This window comes from Macrotis lagotis, chromosome 2, assembly GCF_037893015.1.
Source record: "Macrotis lagotis isolate mMagLag1 chromosome 2, bilby.v1.9.chrom.fasta, whole genome shotgun sequence".
Lineage (NCBI taxonomy): Eukaryota > Metazoa > Chordata > Mammalia > Peramelemorphia > Peramelidae > Macrotis > Macrotis lagotis.
In genome coordinates, this window is record NC_133659.1 from 7,721,954 (window position 1) to 7,747,573 (window position 25,620).

Consider the following 25,620-nt stretch of genomic DNA (forward strand, 5'->3'; position numbering starts at 1 on the left):
ATACCTGTCATTATTTGACTCTCCAATCCTTCCTATAGAAGTCTTTTTGGGGTGTATTTGGGTTACAAGTTGTTCACAATGAAAATATGTTGCATCCAACTAAGAATTAAGTTTGAACTTAAGGTCCCCTGCAGAAAAGGGCTTGGTATAAGCCAGAAGTTGTTGCTTCTTTACTGCTGAAATCTTTGTCCCCAAGTTCAAAGAAGTAGCATTTTTTTCTAAATATATTTAAACTTAAGTTATAATGAATGATAAGTTTGAGTTTTGAAGAATAAATTGCTGGCATTATAATGCTTCCTCTTCTGTAATAACCTAGGGAGACTGGGAGCAGTGCAAACCTAAGTGTGCTATACTTGGGAAATAGAGAGGTTTCGATAGTCATTCCCTGAAGGAATTTAATTCTGTGATTGAAGAAGAGATTTCAGGCAGAAAAACATCAGTGCCTCAGTTTATATGATTTATTTCTTTCACGTCACTTAGTAGGCTTTGGGGTGTAATGAAATGGATAAGAAATCCTAGTGACATATAAAGAATGAAATATTACATAATATTTTTCAAATATTAATAAAAACTATGAAAGCATTCTTAAAAGGGAAAAATGTTTTACTTTTAAGATCACAGAAGTATTTCTTCCAGTTTTATTCTTTGATAAAAATTGGAAAACATGACTTTGAGATGGTAGGTTAATAAATATAAATAGGTGATCTTTCCATTTCTAATATTTAATGATAAAGACACATGAAACAAAAGCCTCTCCAGTGGACTGATGGAGTTCACTCTCCTTAGACACTGAGTGCAATTCCCTTCTGACTGTTCCTCCATGATGGAACAGGAAACTGCCATTTCCCCTTCACATGAAATGACTTATGGTTTTAAATGCTTTTGCAAATTTGTTTGATTTCTTTGTTGAAATCTGGTCTCTGGAATTTCTTCCATGTATCTACTTTCTGGTTTACAATAGATTTCGGGTGTGCATGTTTGCTTAACAGTTTCTTTAAGTGACTTTGCTAGGTATATGGAAGGAAATGAACAGTTGGGTTTGATATCTTTGTGTCATTAGAAAAGATAAAGGAACTGTTTTGGTCATTTCAATGAGAGAATTTAAAAACGTTGAGCATAAATAATAAAATGATTGACAAATGGAGGCTATTGGAGCAAAATAATAGGAACGTGTTAATTTTCTCTTGGACTAATCTAAAAATGGAAGCAAAATGATTTAGTTAGAAATATTTTGCTAATCTTTTTTTGCAAAGAATTGAACTTCCCCACAATTTCTTTCATAGACACATATATGCATGTATATACACACATTCTTTGCTAAATGTAGCCAGTAGATTGCAAAAGAACACTTAGTATCTTTTTTAATTTTAGAAAGGTTCTATTTATTTTGAGTTTTACAATTTTCCCCCAATCTCACTTCCCTCTCCTCCCTCACAGAAGACAGTCTGTTAGTTTTTATATCATTCCAATAGTATGCATTGATCTAAGTTGAATGAGATGAGAGAGAAATTATATCCTAAAGGAAGAAACATACAGTATGAGATAGAGCAGAATTCCATACTAAGAGAACAACTTTTTTTAAATGTAATAGTCTTTGGTCTTTGTTGTGATGGAACACTATTGTTCTATTAGAAGCCAGGAGGGATGGGATTCAGGGAAGCCTGGAAGGATTTGCACTTAGTGTCTTTTAATTGTGCCTCTGACTTCTTGAAAATCTTAACTTTTCAGTTGTGAAGAAAAGATGATCTCCATGTTTCCATTGCTTTCTTTCTGTGTTTTGTCTACTTCTCTTTTGCTATACTTAGCAACTGAAAGTTTATATATTTAACAGGGGGTAGATTACAGAGTTTTCTGATGATGATGATGATTTTCTTTAGACTCACTAAACTGTACTACTTTGCTTCATTAGGAAAGGATGCTGTAGACAAATGGAAATAAAACTGGTGAATCAAGTCAGTCAAGGGAGTGGTGTTTATTAAAATCAAACAGAAACTCCAGCTCATAACTTATGTCTCCTTTTAAATTCACTCTAATTTTAATGGTTCATCACTTCTAATTACTTGTTTAGACTTTGAAATCTATTAGGTATTTTGAAATGCTATCTATATTTTGTTTGCTAACATGTGTTTGACTTTGTACTAAGCAATGGGGATAGAGGGAAACCTGCCTCCTCATCTCCCCAAAAGGGTGACTTGTCTTAAGGAGCTTACAGTCTTAATGGGAAATACAATTTGAATACTTGAAAATCATGGGCATACACAAAACAGGAGAATAATCTGAAGGGAGCAGGTACCAGCAACTCTATGAACAAAGAATGTTTTTGAGGGAGCAGAGCATCCCAAGCCTGGAGAAGATCATTCCAATGGTGCTGCATTGAGGAAGGATGAGGTGAGAGATGCTCAAATGGCAGTAGGGGAAACAGTTGCCATGGTCAGGCCTTCACTTCCCAAGAAGTGCAGAAGACCAATAAGGATATTGTAGAGACCAAGCTGAGCTTTAAGTAGATTGTCATTCCTGTCTGAACTTGGTGACCCCATTTAGGGTTTTCTTGGCAAAGACACTGGAGTGGTTGGCCATTGCCTTCTCCAGCTCATGAATCTGAGACAACTGGGGTGAAGTGCCTTGGGCAGGGTCACAAAGATAGTAAGTGTCTGAGCTTAAACAATCTCCAGTCTTCCTGATTCCAGAACCAGCATTGGATCCACTGTGCCACCTCTTCAGTGACCCCTCAAGAAATAAAAAGATCCTAAATCAGGGAGGGACTTTTTGAGGAGAGGAGACCTGTAAGAGGTAGAGAAGACATTCTTAGGTGCACAATCTGAAATGGAATTTTCTAAAGACAATCCTTGCACCTTCCCCACCCTCCAACCCTATCAGGTACACCAGGGTGCATCCTGTTGGGCATCTTTGCTAGTGATGGAGCTTCTCTTCTCTATCTACGTTAGGCTGCCCACTAAGCCCAAAGTATAGGTACTCTGCATCTCCATCTTTGTAGATTCTCCAGCTAACTTCAAAGTGTACTCTTTTGGGGAAGTTCTGAATTCAAGTCTTACTTCAGAGGCCCTTTGTGACCTTGGTCAAAGTTATTCTACCTGTTTCCTCATCCTAGGTTGTGAGGATCATATGTGAAGCTCCTTGCAAGCCTTAAATTCAGTTTATTCTCAATTGAATGCTGTTGTAGACTGAAGGGAATGGATGGACTCTTCAGAAGGGCATGAGAAAGTGGTGCCATGGAGATGAGAGAGGATGGGGTCCACTTGGACTGGAGGACTCTAATGGAGTGGATGCATGAAACCTTGATGCTCACAATAGTCAAGTATCTCTGACTTGAACATCTCAAAGAAGGTTCATGGTGCCAGAAGACCAAGCTCCACTGAGAGATGAAGAAGTAGTCCCTTGAAGCTAATGCACAGAACCTACTAGAAAATTGGACAAGAATCAGTAGGAAACTGGGCTAAGAGAAGAGTAAGGATGAAACCAAGCAGTGGAGCCCAAAGGGATAATACATGCTCTTTTCCACAATTCTTCCAGCCATCTAGGCTGGGCCTTTTAGCTGTCTTAATTTATTCTCACCTGAAATCAATTTCCAGCATTTCAGTGATATCTCCTTAATCTTCACAGCCAACTTGTGGGAATCAACATGATAAGAGTTTGTTCAGCTCCCTACACTTTTTTAGTGGAGGCTACCATGTTTTTCAAATTAATTCCCTTAAATTGTGGAGATAATTATTGTCTTTCTAATTCCCCTAGCCCAAAATTTTATATTCCTCATAGTGACTGCTGGGAGTAGAATCTGAGGTTCATCACAGCTCCCCCTATCTGTTGCTGCTTCTACTGCTACAATATAGTCTTAGTCCTATTTGTAAAAATCCATCACTTCACTGATCTACCAGCCCCTAGATGAATCCATTTCCTCTTCTCACTTACTTCTAAGCCCTCTTCTCTCTAATTTCAAGATTACCAATATTCCAAATGTAATAAACCTTTCTTAGTCTTGATGGCTGCCTTGAATTCTTCATTGGGCCCTTGATTTCATTGATTCTCCCTGGGTTTTTGTGCCAAGGCTTATTGCCTTTTAGCAAATGGGACTGAGTCAAATTCAGAAGAATAGAGGAGGGCTCAGTAAAATCCCAGTCACCAGGATCTCCTCCAGCTCCTAGCTGAATGACAATCTCTCCTATATATTAACCATTTGGTCATCTAGTCTCTGCCTTAGAACCTCCAAGGAGGGAAAAAGAAGCTGTTACCTCCAGAGGTGCCATTGTCCTTCTCCATAGACCTTATCCTTATGGAAGGAAAATCATCCTCTGTGCAATGTTCACTCAGCTCCTAGTTGTGCTGGCTTGGACTCCTCTTAGTCTTGTTAGGCAAGTTTTTACAGAGTCTCCTCTAACCTGATCCTGAGAAACCAGGCCAGAGAGATACAGAGTGCCAGGAAATCAGATACTGATATATTCATTTCTTTCTTCACAAGGAATCAATTTGAAACGCCATTACTTGTTACCATCCAAACAGGAGTCTTCTGGGAGTGGCAGAGTTGATTATGTAGCTTTAGGATGTCTTCAAAGTATAAGTTATACTGATACACTCCACTTAACATGGCAACAACAATTGAGGAAAAAATGCAGGACCTGTCATGATTAAAACAAATGACTAAGAGCTATCTTGTTTTCACTGTTTTCCCAGGGCCAGAATCTGCCTTTAAAAAGGATCTCTATAAACTATCATTGTTATCATTATCATTACTATTATTATTATTAAATTCATTGAACATATGATGATAATCCATATAAGAATCATAACCTTTAATATTCTATTTCTAAACAATCCTTCAAATATTTCCTTTCAATGTATTTGCTTCTTCGAGGGAAACATCCCCAATTTCTCTCACCAATTCTTTCTGGCAAGTTCTCTAGTTCCCTCATTACTTGGGCCCTTGTCCAACTTTTTCCAAACCTTTTGCAAATTGTGGTGCCCCAGGATGAACAGAATACTCCAGCTGCGGCCTAACCAAGGCAGGGTACTGAGGAATTACTACTTAGGGGAGGGGAGGGGGATATGGCTGATCTTGTGAGGTGGGGAGACATGGAAGACTCTTAGAGAGCACAGTGTTAGCAACTGAGGGATTGAAAGACTGAGCAAACATCATCCTAATCTTTGATGGGAGAGATATCACTGAAAGAATGAACCCACAGACTTGTCTCCTCTCTTTCAAGAGAATTGATTTAACTAATGATCTCTATGGAGAAGGAAAACACAATGGAAAATGACATAGATTGGTTTTTAGGAGAAAGTTTGGGATCAAAAGAAGAAAGATGGGCCAGGACTTGTTCTGAATAGTGCTCTAGGAGAAAATGATAAGAATTCTGCTCTTTTATTGCCTTTTTACATAATACTGACTTCAACAACATTTGAAGGGCTAAACTATCCATCACCAGAGGGGATTTCAGGTCTCTAGAGCAGCATGGGGTGAAAGAGGCCAGAATATGGAATGATAGAATGGAGCTTCAAGTCATAATTCTGCTATTTCCCAAGTCTATGACTGGACAAATCTCTGAGTATTCTTGGTCTTCAGTTTCCCAATCTGTAAAATAAAGGAAATTCTCCACATGATCCTTTCCAGGGTTAACTTTAAGATTTCCATAAAATTTGAAGTTTAATGCTTTCCTCTTTGGGATGATGGGACAAGATGAGGCATAGGAGCATTCACAGAAGACTAGTATCTTGGTGTGAGGGCTACTGAGCCCTCTTCGGGGCTGTTTTCCACCTTTGATTTCCATCTAAGCCACCTAACTCTCACCTCTCCAAGAAGTTGTAGCATGCCCAGTAGCCACACCCCACTAAATTGTTTCAGTAAGCAGGCTATACCAGGTAGCCCGAGGAGGGAGTCTCAAGCTCATAGGTGTGTAATGGGTGTGCCTACCTCAAGCATATGAAGTCTCTCATTGATGGAATGGTGGATGAGAAAACTTTATTCTAGCAGCCAAAAAGCCAGCTGAAGCAGGTTTTGTGGAGCACTTTGAGTTTAGTTAGATATTGAAGATGCCAAGGTCATCCACTGCATCTAGGGCTATCACCAGGTGCCTTGACTATGTCTTGCTGGACCAGGATGATTTTGGAAGACAGAGTGAGGAAGATGAAATACTTTGTCATGCATGCAACAAAAGACATCACCCATACAATTTTACCATCCCTCAAAGTCCTGTGTTGACAAGCAAGTGACAAAGTAGCAGGTGTGTATATGCTGGGAGCTATAGTCACAACCCTGCCCTAAAAATTACCTGCTTACCCAACCCTGGCCTGATTACCTTGGCAGGTGGGGAATCCCACAGTGTGGTCCAGACACAAAAAAATCCACTAAACACTTCTTCAAAGAAGATTCCACTCACCATCAGTACAAGGAAAGTGTACATACTCATAGACAACATAAGATCCAACAGATCTGAAGGATGAACTGTTCTTGTTGCAAGAGAATGCAGCAGGTATCATATCCAAATAGCAGCCTTGAGTGAAACAAGGCTGGGAAATGAAGACCAGCTTACTGAAGTGGTCACTGGTTACAGGTTTTTCTGGAGTGGCCACAGTGAAGGGAAGCACCTTGAAACTGGGGTCAGTTTTTCAATCAAAGGTAACCTAGGTAACATTCTTGAATGCCTACCAAAAGGAATGAATGATAGGCTCATGACAGTGAGATGGCTACTTCCAGGAAAGTGCCATGCCACCATCATCAGTGCCAATGTTCCCACCATGAGGAACCCTGATGACGTTAAAGGAAAAATTTTATGAAGACCTGGAGACCTTTATCATCAATGTACCAAAAGAGGACAAGGTTATAATTCAGGGTGACTTTCACACTAGATAGGTTCAGGTTACCAGACATAGCAGGGAGTCCTTGGGAGGAATGGACTTGGAAATAGCAACAGTAATGGTCACCTACGACTGAAGATTTGAGCATCTCATGACTTTCTCATCACAAACACTGCCTTCCATTTACCTAAACACAAAAAAACCTTCCTGGATGCACCCTTCTAGCAAACATTGGCATCAAATAGGCTATGTGATTGTAAGGAAAAGAGACAGACAGGATGTGAGAGCAACAAAGACAATGTATGGTGTATAGTACCACACCTTCCAGATGTGGAGCCATTTATTACAGTAAATGGAGAAGTTTTGAGTACTGCGGACAAATTCACTTGATCTGGCAGTGTCCCTTCCAAGGAGGTGCACATGGCCAGTGGGACTGACAATGGCATTGCCAGAGCTAGCTCAGTATTTTGGAGGCTCTAAAAGAATGGGAGAGAAGAAGTATTAGACTGGCCATGAAACTGAAGATCTACAGGGTCATTGTGTTGACTTCGTGGCTACATGACTTTGAAACCTGGACAGTCTACTAGTGCCATGACAGGAAGCTGAGTCACTTCCATTTAAATGGTCTTAGGAAGAGTCTGAAGATCACCTGGTGGGGGAAGACCCCAGACACTGAGGTCCTTCTTGAGCTAAACTATCTAGCATTCCAACATTACTACAGAAAGGGCAACTAACCCCCCCCCCAAAAAAAGCCCCAAACTGTCCTTCAGGGCAAGTGATCACAAGGGATCTGAAGAAGCAACATGGAGACACCCTGAAGGTCTCATCGAAGAACATTAGAATTGATTGTACAGCATGGGAGACCTTGGCATAGGACCACCCAGCATGGCATGCCCTCATCAGTGAGGGGGCTATGCCCTATGAGGGGGGGTAGAATGGGAGCACTTCAATGGAAATGTGACTTATGTAAGTTTAGAGTCCACAGCCCAGGTGTTCACCTGGCTCATTTGTACCCAACCTGTGGTAGAGCGTTCCCAGTTCATACTGGTCTGACCAGTCACTGTGGGACGCTGTCATTTGTCTCTAACAAGTGATGCTGTTTGGATTTTCTAGGCTAAAGAAGCATAAGAACCCAAACTGATAGCACAAGAAGCAGGGAACATCCCAGCAGATGTGCCCAGGTTCTATTTCTGGAAAAAACGATGTGACTAGAAATTCACAAGTTTGTATTTCAGGCAGTTTGGAATCAACCTGATGCTGAAATAGTCCTCTCCGTTTAATAATTAAGCTCTTTCCTTTTGTTTTGACTTAGTTGTGTCTGACTCTTGGTGAGCCCATTTGGGGGTCTGTTATCAAAGAAATTGGAATTTGCTTTGCCATCTCCTTCTCTAGCTCATTTTTTCAGATGAGGAAACTGAGGCAAACAGGATGAAGTGACTTGTTCAGGGTCACACAGCCAGTCAATGTCTGAGGATTTGAACTCGAGTCTTCAGCCTTTAGGCCTGGCATGTATTCTCTGGGTCTGTCTGTTTTCCTGGGAGACAGTCTTCTCTGATTCCAAATTCCCTTTCCTGGGCTCCGATTTCCTCTGTATTCTTGGGTCCCTTAGTGATCTATAGGGCCTGGCTCGCCTGTCCTGGCCATGGAGGCGGCGGCCCCGCTCCACCAATCAGATTTCTTAGTTCTCAGACCCTCCACGTGAGGGGAATTGTCTCCCCGAATTCTAAGGGGGAAAGGGTCCCACTGGGGAGGCCTGAAAGCTGGAGGGCGGGTTGGGGGTGGGGACCCTTCCTTTTCTCTGGTGCTGGCGGGGAGCTCTAGGGACGGTCTAAGACCGGTGTCGGGGGGCGGGGGGCTCCGAGGCTGCTGTGAGACAAAAGCAGAAAGATGCCGGATGGTTTGGTCTGCCAAGCCGGGCGGGGCCTCCGCCCGGACACCAGTGACGTGTCCTGCCTTCCCATGGCCAATGGGAGGCCGAGCCGCTGCAGCCAATCAAAAGGTCGGGATTCCTTCCTTTATAGCGCAGGGACACTGCCCCCCCCCGCCCATCAGCGCCTCTCTGCCTAGGGACCATGGAGAGCTCCCTGCGCGGCTTCTTCCTGGTGGGGGCCCTGGCGCTGTCGGGGAGCGGGGCAGGTGAGGGGAGATCGGGACGAAGGGGTCCGCTGGAGACCGGACCAGTGGCCCCCCGGGGGGGGGGGTCAGGGGATGCTGCAGAGAAGGAGTCTGCCGGGTGGGGGCCGAGGTAGGGAGACGGCCAGCCTGCCCGCCCAGGGGGAGGACCTGGGGGTGGGCCCTTTAGTTTGGGGGGGGGGATGAAGACAGGGGACACTGAGGCAGCGGAGAGGGGGAAGGATGGGGAGGGCCCACCGTCCTGGGATCTTAGGAAGGAGCAGAAGCCTCGGGAGCCCCAGGCACCCTAGAGTGAGGATGGAGCATCGGGAGCCGTTTTCTTAAAGAGGGATGTGGGGGAGGGTGGGAGAGGTCGGGGCACAAGATGGGGGGGGGGTCAGAGTATGGCGTGGGAGAGACTCGAGATCCGGCCCAGAAGCGGGGAGCGGGCCTTCCTGGCTGTGGCCAGTGAAGGGACCTGGCTGCTCTCCAGAATTAGGGTGACCCAGGGCGGCGGGGTTCCGAGTCCGGGCGCTGACCCGGTCCGCCTGCCCCCCCCCCCCCAGGCTCCCACTCCCTGAGGTAACTCTCCACCGGCTGGTCCGGCTCCGAGCTGGGGGGGCCCGGCTTCGTGACCGTGGGCTACGTGGACGACCGCGAGTTCATGCGCTTCGACAGCGCCGGCCCGGGTTCGAGGGCGGACCCGCGGGAGGCCTGGATGGAGAAAATAGACGGGGAGGACCCGGAGTCCTGGGAGCGGGAGACGCGGATCGGGAAGGAGAACGCCCGGACATACTGGGAGGGCCTGGAGACTCTGCGGACCTACCACAACCAGAGCCGGGCGGGTGCGTGATCCGAGACGAGATGGGGGGGGGCGTGGAATCCAGGGGGATTGCGTGGGGTGGCTCCCGAGGGCCAGGAGGGTGGCTTGTTGGGGATCTGGCAGTGTGGCCACACTGAGCCGGGTGGGGGCGGGGCAGGACAGGCGTCCACACCCTCCAGCGCCTGACCGGCTGCGAGGTCTCCCCGGACGGGCGCCTCCTGCGCAAGCTTGACCAATCCGCCTACGACAGGCGGGACTACCTGGCCCTGGACACCCAGACCTGGACGTGGGCAGCTCTGACGCCCCAGGCAGAGATCACCAGGCACAAGTGGGAGGCGACCAGTTTTGCGGAAAGAATGAAATTCTACCTGGAGGAGGACTGTGGGCTGTGGGTGCAGAAGTACCTGAAGATGGGGCGGGAGGCGCTGACCAGGACAGGTATGATCCACCTCGGCCCGTGGAATTGGCACTGAAGGCCCCCGCGGCCCTTCTCCTCCTCTGTAGCCTCTGTCCTGGCTCCCAATCCCAGGCACCCCTGGTAAATCGGGGCCTAGCTGGTGGATATTTCCTCGTGTCCCTTACCAATGCCTCTGTCCTTTCCCCCCAGAATCACCCTCTGCCCGAGTCACCCGTCAGACTGCCCCCCATAAGGAGGTCACCCTGACCTGCTGGATCCAGGGATTTTACCCTTTAAGCGACCCTGTGACTTGGTTGCTGGATGGGGTGGAACAGCCCCAGGATATGGAGGTCATTGAAACCAGACCTATGGGAGACGGAACCTTCCAGAAGTCGGCCACTGTGCGGGTGCCCGAAGGTCAGGAATCGACCTACATCTGCAGAGTTGAACAGCAGGGCCTGGAAGAGCCCATGACCCTGAAATGGGGTGAGAGTGTGGAGGGGGTGGGAGAAGAACAGGGAGGTAGAGGAACTGGGGGAGACATGGAAGGACTAGGGGCCCTCTCAGGCCAGTGAGGGGAGCAGGGCCCTTCACTTCCCTTTTCCACTTTAGAGCCACCATCTCCATCCATCTGGAGCACTGTGCAGTCATTTCTGAGGTCCTTTCTGCAGTCATTACTGAAGTAGTGATCTGGACGAAAATTCAGGTGAGAGAATTAGAGGTGGCCCTGACTAAGAAGGACTCTCTGTCCCCAAGTCCTCTATTTCCCCATGTTAGGGACCAATGGAGAGGCCCTAAGACTCCAGATGGACAGATCTGGACCCAGCAAACCCTTTTCTGGGGGTGCCTATGGTGGTCTAATAGACTGTCGGGGGGGTTGTGTCAGGGCAGGGGGTGCTTCAGCCTCAGATCAGAAATGAATCTGGGCATTTTAGCCAAAGGTTCTGGGAATTCTTGCTGGGTAGGGGGGAGGTGTAGACCAGACTTGGAGACCCCAGATGCAGGAACAGAGGATGGGAAGGATCCACTTGTGGCATCTCTCTTCCTTCTTCCTCTTGCATGTAGATGCTGATGGCGGGGGGGGGGGGGGGGGGTGCAGGGAACAGTGGTCATTGGCTGTCTCCAGGCCAAATCAGTAACTTCTGAGACCTTGGATTTCTCACTGGAAAGTTTTTCCTTGTTCAGGTGTAAAAGTCTATGTTCCAGGACCAAATCTGGTCCAATAACTCCAGAAGTGGTGGTGCAGGTCTGCCTGGTGACTACATTCATCTGCAAATGAAGCATAGCTTTCAATGGAGTGAATCATGTACCCTTCTACAGCTACTGGTTCTTCTAAAATAAAGTCTGATATTCTGTCTTAATGCTTTGCAGGGAGTTTATCTTCATCTAGGAAGGGCAGGTTTCTCTCTAGAAGGACTGCCCAATAGGTTGTTTGATGCAGTCTCTCACTGGTCCATGATAGCCCTCATTCATGATATGCTGCTAGACTTGATTCCCTGGAACCCCATCTGGAATCTGAGAAGGACCCCGATCCATAGTATTTGTAATGGACTCAGAGGGTGCAGATTCTTCTTGCTAGTGAAGGAACCTTTCCAGTGTAATTCAAGTCACCAATGAAGGTGCATACTCCACCTAATTAGGTGGCTCCAAAAGCACAGAGACAAGTCCGTCTTTCACCATTCTACTCAGGTTCCTCTGGTAATAAAGTTAGATGGCCTCCATGGGATGATAGTTAGATTGTTCTCTTTCTATGTTTCTGGTATTCCTGGGAGAAGATGGTCAGCAGAGTGGACTGCGATTGACAGGAGACCCTCTGTTTCAGTTTCCTCAGGCTCTGTGTGGTGGGGGGCACAGTCATGAGGAACTGAGCTCCCTTCTCATGCTGGGCCTTGGTCAGTATCATGTTTGGGGCAGCTAGGTGGTGCAGCGGAAAGAGCACTGGCCTTGGGGTCAGGAGGATGGGAGTTTGAAACTGTCCACAGACACTTGTCACTTCCTAGTTGTGTGACCTTGGGCAAGTCACTTAACCCTGGTTACCTCACATCCAGGGCCATCTCCAGTCATCCTGATTCCTATCTGGTCACTGGACCCAGATGACTGTGGAGGAGAAAGTGAGGCTGGGGACTTAGCACATCCCTCCCTCACATGAATCCAGTTCATATGCTTGGCATAGTATCACTTCCTTGATGTCCTGGTCATCTTTGGGAATGAAGGATAAAAACATCATGTTTGGTCTAGACAGGGGATGGAGGGGAGCAGAAATGTGAGGGGAGTGTAATGACCCTGGGGCCACGCCACCAGAAATGTAATGTATCTGGGAATGGAGACAGCTGGTACTGTCTCCCTCCTGCCTCAGGACAGCCTATGCTGGCTGCCCCCCCCCCCCCACAGTCACGGTGACACCAGCCTTACTCGTTATTGATTTTAAGGACTAATACCTCTGGTACTGTCAATTCCAAACAGCCTGGATTCCATCATCATGATACACATTGAAATAACTCTTTTGTTCTATCCTTTCAGAACCATAAGGTTTCCTCACAGTGTGAAGAAGCCATCTGTCATTTCTATCCTAAACAGGGTCACTCCTACCCAATGGATAGTTACATAGGATTTAGAATTAAAGTATCAATTCTTCTAAGATGATATGAAGAGAGGAGGGGAAATGAAGTGGAGCACAGTCCTTTGCAAAACCAGTTCTTTGAAGCTTTCCTGTTTCCTAATGAGCTTAGAGACTGATCATATAATCATCAAGATGGAGTCTGCAGGGGCCTGGGAGCTAGGACAGAGGAGACTCAATAAAGACTATTTGCTTGATTGCCTCCAATCCCCAAATCCATTCCTCTAACCTCCAGGACTTTTCCATGAAACAAAAATCTGCCTGTGGATAATGAAAAGCTTGATTTTTAAGCAGATCAATGACAAATAAAAACTTCATGAAGGAAGATTGCAGATCTGGGGGTTCTGAAGTTGATTTCTGGATGACTGGAAAATGCAGTTTGTACATATGGAAAAATTGTAATCAGCAGAGACAGAGGATCAGAGGCTTGCTTATGAAGTCCAGGCCAGGTCAGTCATAGGTGTTCAGAGAAGATAATCTGGGACATCCAGGAAGGCATTTCAGGGAGAATCAGATTTTAATCTCAAAGCAGTGACATTGATCTATGGCAGGGGCTCTTTCCCTGGGTACACTGAGCCCTGAGCAGTTTGATGAAAATTTTCAGGGCTTCTGGGAACTTGGGATGGGAAAAAAATACATCTTTCTTTTGACTACCTTCTAATTGAAATGTAATCATTCCTTCAGTTCTTAAATTGTCAAAAACTACAATAGGCATTTATCAGCTTCAACAGATGATACACACACACACACAAAAGCAAAGATGCCCTGCTCTAAGTTCTAGATGGCACAGCAATAGATATGATCAGGGAATACATCATTAGTAAAGTGGGGCAGTGTTCATTTGGAGGCCCAGTTAATCTTTCCAGTATCAACATATAGGCCAAAGATGTTTGGATAAAACATATCAGCATTCCACATTTATAGGCATGAGAAGACTGATGAAAGAAATTCAGCTTGTGTGTGTTGCCATTAAGCAGTTTTCACATATATGAATGTGTCTATACATACAAATGTACATATGTGGGCCTACATATGTTTGGGAGACAGTATGTACTAACTCATCAATCCTTTCATCCTTAAGTCTTTATAGAGAACCTTCTCTTTGCCAGGCACTGTCCGAGGTGCTGAGGACAGAGAGACACACATGGACCAGCCCCTAAGGCTCTTTCATCCTGACCAGGCTTATCTAGAGCCAGTTATCTCTCACTGCTTTTGAGTGGAGCACTGCTATTTTTGCTTTTGTCTTGCTATGAACATGACAAACATCATCTTCCCCTACAAAAGGAGGAGAAAATTGGATTGGATTTGGAATCACTAGTGATTGCATTCAGCTTATTTTCATTTGAAGGATTCGTATAGTGCCCAAACTGACAGCTCCAGGACACAGAGTCTCTTGAGCTTAGGCTTGGGGGGAGATGGACCTTTACAGAAATGGGCTACTGTGGAGGTGCCCCCAGGTCAGGAAGGGAGCTACAGTGCCTTGTTCAGCACTACAGCCTGGCAGAGCCCCTGATCCAAAAGTGGGGTGAGGACAGTGATGGCCTGGAAGAAGAGCACAGGGAGGTAGAAGGAAGGTGGGAATGGGGAGGGGTCCAGAGACTCTCAGGGTGGGGGAGGACAAGGCTTTGAACTTCCCTGTTCCACTTCAGAGCCATCATCCTCACACACCCAGATCATTGTGGGGGTCACTGCTGGGGTCCTCCTCCTTACTGCGGTCGTAGCTGGAGCTGGGATCTGGAGGATGAAGAATTCAGGGCTGCAGGCCTGGAGGGTGGTCAAGGGGGAGCACGCACCATGGAGAGATCTCTCTCACAGCCACAGGTGAGACCCTGGGGTCCGGGGAGGGGGAGGCGCTAGGGTAAAGCCGAGGGAGATCTGCGAGTGGTTGGGGTGAGGATGGGGGTGGCAATAAGGCAGGTCCTTCACAATAATGCCGGAGGGACCTCTGAAGAGCTCCCTGAATCTGCATTTTTTTGGTTTCTCTCTTCCTGGTTTGGACCTGACAGAAAACACAAGGCCCCATAATCCAGCTTTGTTCCCTTCTGACTTCCCTGCCCAACCTTGGACACTGGGTCACCACTGGACTGTACTGGCCACACCCCGGGGCAGCCTCCTTAGTGCCCTTCCCCCTTATCTAAGGCCTCCCTGGCCCCAGCAGATCCCACCTTCTTTCTTTCTGCCTGCCTCACTTTTCAGGGAAACACCAGTAGTAAGGAGGGTCCAGACCAATTTGGAGATGCCACCCCCCCCTTTCACATTGGATGTTGCACTGACTTCTGGGAGTTTATTGTGGCTGCAGAAAACTGCCAAATGGACCTCTGTCTTGAATCTTCAGCTTCACATTTGAGGGGGGAGGGGTTCTGCCTCTGGGGTAGAAACATTTCTTAGAAAAAGTATCATTTCAGGGCAAGATGGTGGTCAAGGCAGGGACTCGGCCAATCTCTCCCCAAAGCACTCCAAATATTTAAAATAATGATTCCAACCAAATTTTTAATTGGAAGAACCTATCAAAAGACTGAGTGAAACCATTTCCCAGCCCAAGACAATTTGGATGATCCACTGGGGTTAGAAAGGACCCACAGGACAGCCCAGACCCTGCCAGAGTAAGCAACCTCAGCCATCCAGGAGCGGGAAGCTGGTGACTGGGTCCATGGCAGCAGTGCCAGTTTCCAGAACTCTCAGCCCAGGAATTGCCAAGGACAATTGGGAGATCAGTGAAAAAATCTCTGCTGCACTGGGGTGAGAGTGGAGCTCAGTCCAGGGCAGGCCTCAGCAGTCCTCTGGAACCATTGATTCAGTGACTGGCAACTGCTTCTGGAACTCTCAGCTTGTGGAAGTTAAGGGGTTTGGAAGGAGATTGCACAGGGTCTCTTTGCTATCACTGAGGCAGGACTCTATTGCTTTGCCCCTACTCAGATCAGTCTAGGGCCCCAATCTCAGGGAAAGGACTAGAGGCCCAATAGGGCTCACTGCCCCTGCAAAGAAGGGACCCTCAGACCAAACCATAGGCCACAAGTATAGTCAAAACCTCTCCTAAGACCTTGGAGGAACTGAAAACTTGTGGGTTCCTAGAAATATCTCTGAAAATAGCTGTGAAAAATCCTCAAAACTTTGGGAGTGTGTCCCCTAGCTTGGAAGCAGAGCCCTGCCTTAACAAATAATTAAAATCAAGTTATAAATTGGGGAAATGAACAAAGAACAGAAGACAAAAATTCCTCCACCCTGGAAGCAAAGCAGCTAAAGGTTCCCTCCGGCAGTATTGGGTCCACACAAGACCCAATATAACAGAGATTTTCCAACTTATCTCACACTCTTATTCTTTAGAAAACACTGTTGAGTGTCACTCCTGAACCAACCCAATGATGGTGCCACCTGGAAAGAACAATTCCAAGAACATGCCTTGGTGGAGAGATCCCTTACAAATTCTGTTCACCACCCACACTGCCGCCAAACTCTGGGGTGTGGAGACCTGAATCCCCCTGGCACAGCTCAGGTGGAGTCCACAGGTGGCCTGACCTTAAAAATCCTTGAACTAAGACATTTGTCTTGAGAGTGTTCACTTAGTTTTTCTGATTCATAAAAGTAGCAATTTTCCCTCTATATTCTTAAGCTTTAAGTTTGAATCAATGATAAGTTTTTACTATTTAAGGAGAAATTGCTGGCATTATAACTTCTTTTGGATTTTGCTTCCCCAGATGGCTATCTGAACTGTCATCAAAGCAATAATAGACAATGGTGGGTGTCTGAGAACTGTTAAGGTGGATGTCTAGAAAAGGGTTCTGGGGTAAACAGCCTGGGACATGACCTAGGTAAGATGCCCTTGACTTTATTTCCCTGTTATACTATTTCCTTTCTGGAAAAGGAAAATTGCCCATCTGGTGAATCTGGAGTCCTGCCTTTAACATCCAGTGACAACACAATTGGCTGTCAGCTAAGACCCCTGGCTATAATCAATGAGAGGTTTTCCCTTGTCCTATGTTAAAAACTATTTGGGCTTTTACAGCAAATGTCTAAAATTAGTAAATTTTATAGATTAATATCAACTCCATAGATAATTAACTCATGTATATAATAAAAAAATCATCCATCTATTAGGGGTTCTACTTTGACTGAAAGGAGGGAATATCAAAAGATGATTTTATATTTATTAGAATGATATATATATGTAAAATGAACTTAATAATTATAATAGAGATTTTTTTCCCAGGCAGGCTCTCAATCTGTGACAGATCCTGTCCTGAATTGTGCTTTCCTGTGTTAATTGAAGTTGTTCAGGGTAACCTGCCTTGTTCCGTTCTGTACCTAAGCCCTGTTATACTAGCAACCTTACTATTCCAACAGGACTCCTACTGGGATGGTCACAAGTGATGCCATCATTATGTTATCCTGCCCATGGTGTTTTGGCCTGAGAAGATCACTAAAGTCCCAAGTCTAATTGTTCAATGGTCCCCCTACCCATTTCCGAGCATCTGTAAAATACCTGACTTTCTAACAGTGACGTGGAGGCAACTCCAAGGAAAGGAGCCATCCCATGATCTGCAAATTGGTTCCTTGTGAAGAATTTAATCACTAAACTACTCTCTGCTTCACTGGTTGAATCCCTGAGCATAAGGATTTCAGATCAGGGACACCTCTGGGAGCCATGTAAGCTGCCCACTTCCTGCATCAGTCAGCTTAGAAGGGACAGCGCTAGTATCTAACCTGTTGTCATTGGCAGACACCCCATACTATAAAGGGAGAAGTTGAGGTAGGTTAAATAATGATGGGAAATATGCATGGAATGCAACTGAACTGTAATCACCTGGCTATAAGAACTGCTGTGCTTACTGTCCTTGGGGAAATTATGACTGCTCCTCTGTATTGTCTGCTCAGCTGGAATCTCCTGTTGGTTTCTGTTGGCTTTGGAGGGTTTTTGTTTCTTTGTTTTCAAAACCCAGACTGAGGGAGGAACTTGGAGGGTGAAGTGGCCAAGAGAATCCCAAACAAAATGAAAATATGGCCAGCAGTCCTCACCAGCCCATGCTCCCCAATGGAATATCAGTCCAGAGTTTAAAAATGAAGTTACACTTCCATTTCAGGCCATTCATAAGAGATTGAAGAAACAAAAAATGTACAAACATCCCTGGGAAAGAAAACACCAGGTAAAGAGAAAGGTCTATGGATGGATGAATTTGGCACAGAAGTTTCTGTCCTGTATCTAGTTTTGTACTCTCCTCAAAGCCACTGCCCCCTCAGCTAAGTTTTTTCACTTCTTAGCCTCACTTTCCCTTGTTGTAAGGATCAATTGAGATAATCTGTACCAGTGCTCAGCAAATCTTAAAATTCTATACTTGCCGTTACTATTATTACTCTGGCAGGACTCTTGGCAAGGGAGTTCTCCAGGTCCATTTGCAGAGGAAAGGACTTAGGGGAGAAGGAGGTGTGCCTCCACTCCGCTAAAACCCTGTGCTTTTCACAGCCCCACCCCCTAGGTCTGGCCACCTGTGGGTGGCTACCCTACCTCCCATCATAACCTGATCCCTTTCTCTCTTTCAATATTTTTCATCTTTTTCTTCATCTCCTTCTTCAGTGGAAACCATGATTAAGTGACTTGTCCAAAGACATACAGTTAATAAGTGTTTGAGGCTGGATTTGAACTGGTGGGCTGGGTTACCTTATCAGGTGAGGGCAGGCTGATGTGGACTTCAGTGAGGATGCTCTGGCCACCCTCCCCACCCTCAGGGCCATCCCTCTCCTTCATCACAGAATTGAACCTCTGGCTTTCCCCTTAATCTTCTACCTCTTTTCCTTCCTGGATTAGCCCCTGATGTTAAGTTGGTGGTCCGTGCCTGTTCTGTGTGTGCCTGTTTTGCCTCTGTGTTTGTGTGTGTGCTTGTGAAGTGTGAGTGTGAGCATTTGTGTGTATTAAGCTGAATTTGTCTTAAAGGATGGTAAGGAGAATTAGATGACAAACATTGAATGTTGAACATTTAGAGAAAGAACTGTATAAAATAAAAAAAATTCCTATAAAAATGTAGATCAAGGCACTATGGAAGAAGTGATGCAATTGGAGGGAACCGAGGAAGCAACCTGGGCCAGATGCTCCGACTGGGACATCCCCATTGGAAAAATCCAGCCCTTTCTGGGGTTTGCTGAAACAGTTACTCCTTGTCCAGCAGCCCCTTGGAAATGCTTCTTCCACTGTCACAGAGATGCTCCAACCCTCTGCCCCTTCAGGAGAGGTTTGCCATCAGCTCCTCTGCATTAATCAAAATCCCAGGTCTTAGGGTCCTCTCTCTGCCCTTTAAACTCACCAAATGAATTGTGGAATTAAAATTGCTAATAATCCCAAAAGTTTCTTTGATTTCTTCTGAGGAATGCATATCTTTAATCAATGGTATCTAAGGAAACTTAAAGAGCCTCAGATACTGCTTGAGTCATTATTCTGGAAGTTAGAAATGAAAATAGTTATTACACACAACAAGATGGACTTTCCCCCTGGATTTTGCCAGTGGGGATGCCCCAGTCAGAGCATCTGGCCCAAGTTGCTTCCTCGGTTCCCTCCATTTGCATCACTTCTTTCATAGAGCCCTGATCTATATCTTGGGCAAGTCACAACCCCGTTGCCTTAAACAAATTAAAATTTTTGTTTTACAAAAAGACTCCGAGATGAAGTCATTGCTTATTAAGGAGTTGTACACTTATGTTTGTTAACATTCAGAGAAATGAACGAAAAGGTCAGACTGATGCTGCTAAAACCTGAAGAGTCCAGTATCTCCTATCACTAGAGTCTGTCTTTCTGACTGTCTTTATAAGGAGAGTCACTTGTTGAAAGTAGTAAGTGATTCTCTACACACTCTTCAAACTCTGATAAGGAAGCCAACCAAGACATGAGTATTTCCTAGAGTTACCTGAGGTGATACAGAGTAAAAAGAAGGTGAATCGCAGGACTGATGACCTTTGCCCCTAAACTTTAGAAATCCTCCCCTGTTGTCTTTGCTTGGGCCAACCTGGGTGGTGAAGAATTGCACTTACCAGGAGAACTGACTGTGGAGTAGCCATTCTTAGTCTCCCAGTTTTGCTTGCTCACAATTTTCCAAAGAATTCTCCTTTTGGGTTTTTTTTTACTCTTAATCTCTGTTCAAAGATGAATTTTTGGGGCTATTGGAGCCAAATGCTTCAGTCATTATTCTGGAAGTTAAAAATGAAAATAGTTATTACACATAAGAAGATGGAATTTCCCCCCTGAGTCAAACATGTGAATGTCAACACATCATATTTCATGAATATTATTTCTTGGATGAGATTTGTAAATGTTTTAAACCAGTTTTTTGTAAACAATTAGTTATATTTTTATTTTAAAATATGATGACTTGACACATTTGCTGTTTCTTTCTCCTCCCTTCCCCTCTTCTCTCCCTTGACCACCCCTGCTTTCTCAATTACAACTTGTGTTCAGTTGCCTAATTTCTTCTTCTTTTTTTTTTGCACTAATGAAAAATGCTTTAATGGTGTTATCTGTACAGCATTTGATGTCAAGAGAACAGGAAAACAGCAAGTGCAGAATGCAGCGAGACACGAACATCACAAAGATAAGTTTGAGTGAATAAAAAGAGTTCGTACAGTTTTCAACATCATTTATAGAGTAACTGATGCACAGCTTTACGCCACCTCTTCAGCCTCCTCCTCAGCTGTGGCATCCTGATACTGCTGATACTCAGAAACCAAGTCATTCATGTTGCTTTCTGCTTCAGTGAATTCCATTTCATCCATGCCCTCTCCAGTATACCAGTGTAAGAAAGCCTTTCTGTGAAACATGGCTGTAGACTGCTCAGAAATGCACTTAAAGAGCTCTTGGATGGCAGGACTGTTACCAATGAAGGTGGCAGACATTTTCAGGCCCCAGGATGGGATGTCACAAATGGCTGTTTTCACATTGTTGGGGATCCATTCAACAAAGTAACTGCTGTTCTTGTTTTGAACATGGAGCATTTGCTCGTCTACCTCCTTCATGGACATACGGCCTCAGAACACGGCTGCCACAGTAAGATAGCGCCCATGCCTCGGGTCACAAGCAGCCATCATGTTCTTGGCATCAGACATCTGCTGGGTGAGCTCTGGCACAGTTAAAGCACGGTACTGCTGGCTACCACGGCTAGTCAGTGGAGAAAGCCAGGCATAAAGAAGTGCAGACAAGGGAAGGGGACCATGCTTACCGCCAGCTTACGCAAATCAGCATTAAGCTGCCCTGGGAAACGCAAGCAGGTGGTGACGCCACGCATGGTTGCTGACCTCAGGTGGTTCAGGTCGCCATATGTGGGAGTGGTCAATTTTAGGGTTCTGAAGCAGATATCATAGAGGGCTTCATTATCAATAGGAGAGGTTTCATCTGTGTTTCCTACAAGCTGGGGTACTGAGAGGGTTGCATTTTAGGGCGTTACTACAGTGTCCGATCCCTTGGGGGAGGGTACAACGCTGAAAGTGTTCATGATTCTGTCTGGATACTCTTCCCGGATCTTGCTGATTAATAGAGTACCCATCCCAGATCCGTCCCACCACCCAGCTGGACGCCCCGGGGACAGTCACAACTTTCCGCTTCTTTTCTTACATCTAATACTGAGTCAACCAGTTCGGCACCTTCTGTGTAAGGGCCTTTTGCCCGGTTGTTTCCAGCACCACTCTGGCCGAAGACGAAGTTGTCTGGCCTGAAAATCTGTCCGAAAGGTCCAGACCGGACAGAGTCCGGTGTTCCAGGCTCGAGATCGACCAGGACTGCTCGGGCCACACATTTCCCACCGGTGGCTTCGTTGCAATAGACGTTGATCCTCTCCAGCTTCAGGTCACTGGCCCCATGGTAGGTTCCGGTGGGGTCGATCCCATGTTCGTCACTGAGCACCTCCCAGAACTTTGCGCCGGTCTGGATGCCGCATTGCCCGGCTAGGAGGTGTCCGATCTCCCTCATGGGAACGGCTGCAGCGGCGGAGACAAACACGCAGAAGCGGGAAAGGATCGGGCGCAGACTCCAGTTGCCTAATTTCAGAAGGATTTGATCATTTTCTTATCCTTGTGGAAATTAGATGTGGATGCTCTGAAATGGAGAAGTTGGATTTTCAGATGCACAACTCTATGGGCCATTGTAGCGAACATGGTACTTTCCATGCCCACTTGGCTTCATTTATTGGAATGACGTACAGGAGAAATGTACTCTGATGCGAATATAAAATAACTGAGTGCATCATACCTATAGTTCAGTAAAAGATTACACATTTTCAGACATTGGTATTAAATAGAAACTTATTTTCCTGGAGTCTTCTGCTGAGGACGCAGTAAGTATGTATTCCTTTGGATCTGTTAGCCAAAAGGTCGGGTTCTTGGATTTGTTGTTTGTTGAAATGTTTAATTTATTTTCTTAGTGGATAAAGATCCAGCTACCGTCCCCCAGAGGGTCTTCTTCCACATGAAAAAGATTTTATTCAAGTTTCATCATCTCCCAAGAGAGAGGTAGAAAACAAAACCCTTTTAGATCTTCTGCACTCCGCAATCACACACACAAAATGCACCAGATCATGGTCACCTGAAAGATCTGGGTTTCTGCAGAAATAGAATGAATAAATTCAAGTATGGAATTCATTTAGTAAAGCTTTGAGAAAGGGTTGAATTGGTGTCATTTTCTTTTGCAATTTTATAATAATGGAATTTTGTTTGAAACCCAATTATGTTGTCAAGGAAGGCTAGAGGTCCAGTTGCTTGTTGCTTGCACATTGTTAAACCTTTGTCCTCTTTCTTCCTGTTGAAAGGTGCTAGCAATGGACTTTGTGCCTCCTTGGCTTGCATCAATCTCCTTAAAGCCTCTCTGGCATTTCATTTGGATGGTTAGCTTTTAAGGCCTCTTTAGTGTGTTCTGATGGTGACCTCCTGGGCCCCAGTGGATGCAGAGGTTGCTTGCACTCAGAAGCTTGTTGCTGGTGTTCCCTTCAGCCCACTTGATAGACAGAAGTTTGGCTTTTTGGGGTTTTTCCCCTTCCCTATGCTGCTTTCTCATTTTCATTTTAATCCTTGGTTCTAGGCTTGCTCCTTTCTTGTCCCAGCAGTAAGGTGAGACTTCAGTGAAAATGAAAGATGCTCAGTCATGCTCCATGGGATGCTAGCTAGCTTGGGCCTTTCCAGATTCCTGGTTGCATCATCCTTCTCACAACCTGACTTCTCTTACTATCTTGTGCTTCAGAACATGACTTTCTTAGAAGACAAGACCAAAGTCTTGCTGAAGTGTGAATGCTAGCTCTATCTAAGGCTCATATTACTGAGAAATGTAGGAGGCAGGGTTGCCAGGGGTCTTCGCAGGTGTCCTGAGGAGGAGGGGTTTTCTTTAAAAGCCAATGTTGGCTAAACCTTTACCTCCTATAGTCACCAAAATGGGCTGTCTTTCTTTTCTTGTTCTAAATAATTGAGAGCTGGCTATATTTGAAGATGGAAATTTTTTTTATTCCTGAAACTAAATTAAGATGATCTTTTATCAACTTCAAGTCCAACTAAACTGATTGACCCAATTCAAGTTTAGAATAAGCTCCTTTTACAATTAAGGTGTTGTGTTTCTTAAAAGGCTTTGCCCACTTTCTCCATTTTTACCTTCCAGGTGCTACAGGTTCTGGATCATCCCATTGGGGTTCCCATTCAAACTGAAAAAGAAACAATGTCTTAAAATTTTCACCTAAGACCAATTCCGGTCCAATGCATGAGGTCTCTTGTGAAGAAGTTTGGTGTCTTCCTTGATGAGAAGCATGAAATGTGCTAGTGGAGGTACATGGCCATCATTGCTTTCTGAAAACCACTGCTGCATTCATTCTAGAAATTAAAAGTCCAATAGCATTTTAAGCTATAATATCATCCAAATCCTTATGAGTTTATCATTCTATTAATTAATATTGTAGACTTTCTCTATTTTGACAGAGAGTTTTGTTTTCTAGTATGACCATGCCGTTTTTCATCTTCATGTATCTCTGATAATAAAGAATCTGCCGACTTTAGGGTTTAAATCAAGAGTACCTGAGGCCCCCTGAGCTTTGGGCATCCCACCAATGTCTGTGGGAGAGTTAGGTGAAAGCAGGTTATCCCAGCACTAGGTCTTCATCTAGTCACCTTTGTCAAAGTGGTAGTCAGAGTAGGATTATGCTCAACAATCATGTAGAAATTCATCACTGTGTCTTTGTTTTTCCCTTATTTCTTGTCCTCAACACTGCATCTCAAGGCAATGATCAGACCTTGCTCTTAATTATCTGAGGAGAAGGTTTGGTTCTCCATCAATTATTTAGGGACTAGGGACTCAGATTGATAAGGGTTATCTCTTCTGTGGTCACATCTTTAGCCCAGATGTTCAAGAAAAAGCTTCCTTATAGCCTTTTGGCCATGTTAACATTTCCAATATTAATTTATAGATGTGAATGTTGTTTTTTAATTATTCAAATATTTTATTTGTTTTCCAATTGCATACAGTGATAGTTTCTATCAATCTTTCTTTGTAAGGTTTTGAGTTTTACAATTTTTCTTCCTCTCTCCCTTTCCCTCCTCCCTCGCTCCCCCCCCAACAGAAGGCAAACTAATATTGGCTTTATATTTTCATCCATGAGAAGCATAGATTGAAATTGAACTGGTTGTAAGAGAAGAATCAGGTCAAAAGAAAACCTTAGAGATAGCAAAATTATATATTTCAAAAGACAACTTTAAAAAATTGAAGATAATAAACTTTGGTCTCCACTTAAACCCCCATAGTTCCTTCTTTGGATATGGATGGCATTCTCCATCACGGATCCCCTAAAATTGTCCCTGATTATTGCATTGGTGGAATGAGCAAGTCCATCATGGTTAACCTGGTGATGAATATTTCTTAAAAGAGCTTGGATGGGCCATGTTCCCGAAAGCACAGAGACAGGGCTACAAATCTGAGAGTCCTTGAGGAAGAGGATTCTGAGAGTTCTTAAGGAAGAGGAAAATGAGAAACTACCTGAGAAATAGAGCTTCTCTTGTGTGGAAAAAGTTTGTGTTAGAAGCCTAGCCAGTCATGTTGATGTCTGTGCACTCAGGTTGGGGGAGCCAGAGGCTATTTTATACAGCATCAGAAGTGGGCAGGAATCATCAGATTTTGTGCTTGAGTGATCTTCCCAGGCTGAGCCATCACTTGCCACCATCCAAATAGGAGTCCTGTGGGAATGGCTGGGTTCATTGGATAGTTTTGGGGTGTGATTGAAGTGCAAGTTATAGTAATACACGTCGCCTAACACAAGCAATCACAACTCAAGGGAAAATGCAGGACCTGTCATGATTAACACAAATGACTACCGGCTGCTTTCTTTCTCTGTTTTCTCAGGTCCAGGGCCTGCCTGTGAAAAGCATCTCTAGAAACTACATTATTATTATTATTATTATTATTAAATTTGTTCTCTAATCCCTTTATCATTTGGGTTCTTGACTTCTAGATACATTCCTCTGAACACATTGGCTATGCCTTTCTAAAAAGGGGTGCCCCAGACTGAACAGAATACTTCAAATTGGCCTGACCAAGGTGGGATATTGTGGAACAACTGCTTAGAGGAGTGGGGGAAAGGGAGGGGGGGAACATGGAAGCTTCTGAGAAAGGAGACTGCTAGCAACTGAGGGAGGGAATGGCTGAGATTTCCTCCTAATCTTTCACAGAGGAGTTGTCAAAGAATGGAAGAATCCAAGGACTTGTCTCCATTCTTCCTAGAAAATTGGTGGACCAGACAGCCCTGCCATGGAAAAGGGAGGCCCAGTGGAAAATGACAAGGGCTGGTGTTTTTAAGAGGAATTTTTTTAAAGCTATATTGGGATCAAAAGAAGAAGGATAGACAGGATTTGATCTGAATAATCTGC

The 25,620-nt window shown here is 44.9% G+C and overlaps 1 protein-coding gene and 2 pseudogenes across 1 annotated transcript; 1 reads left to right on the top strand and 2 right to left on the bottom strand.

Moving 5' to 3' along the window:
* The first annotated feature begins 8,879 nt into the window (after positions 1-8,879).
* On the top strand, positions 8,880-18,227 carry LOC141511111 (class I histocompatibility antigen, Gogo-A*0501 alpha chain-like). Its single transcript, XM_074220403.1, is given in 6 exon segments — positions 8,880-8,943; positions 9,486-9,764; positions 9,905-10,180; positions 10,350-10,625; positions 14,406-14,577; positions 18,215-18,227. Coding segments are annotated over 6 exon segments (1,080 nt in total).
* LOC141510823 (CDAN1-interacting nuclease 1-like) lies at positions 11,335-12,042 on the bottom strand (annotated as a pseudogene).
* Positions 18,228-20,397: 2,170 nt separating the features above from the next.
* Positions 20,398-21,697, bottom strand: LOC141510915 (tubulin beta-4B chain pseudogene; annotated as a pseudogene).
* Positions 21,698-25,620: the final 3,923 nt, after the last annotated feature.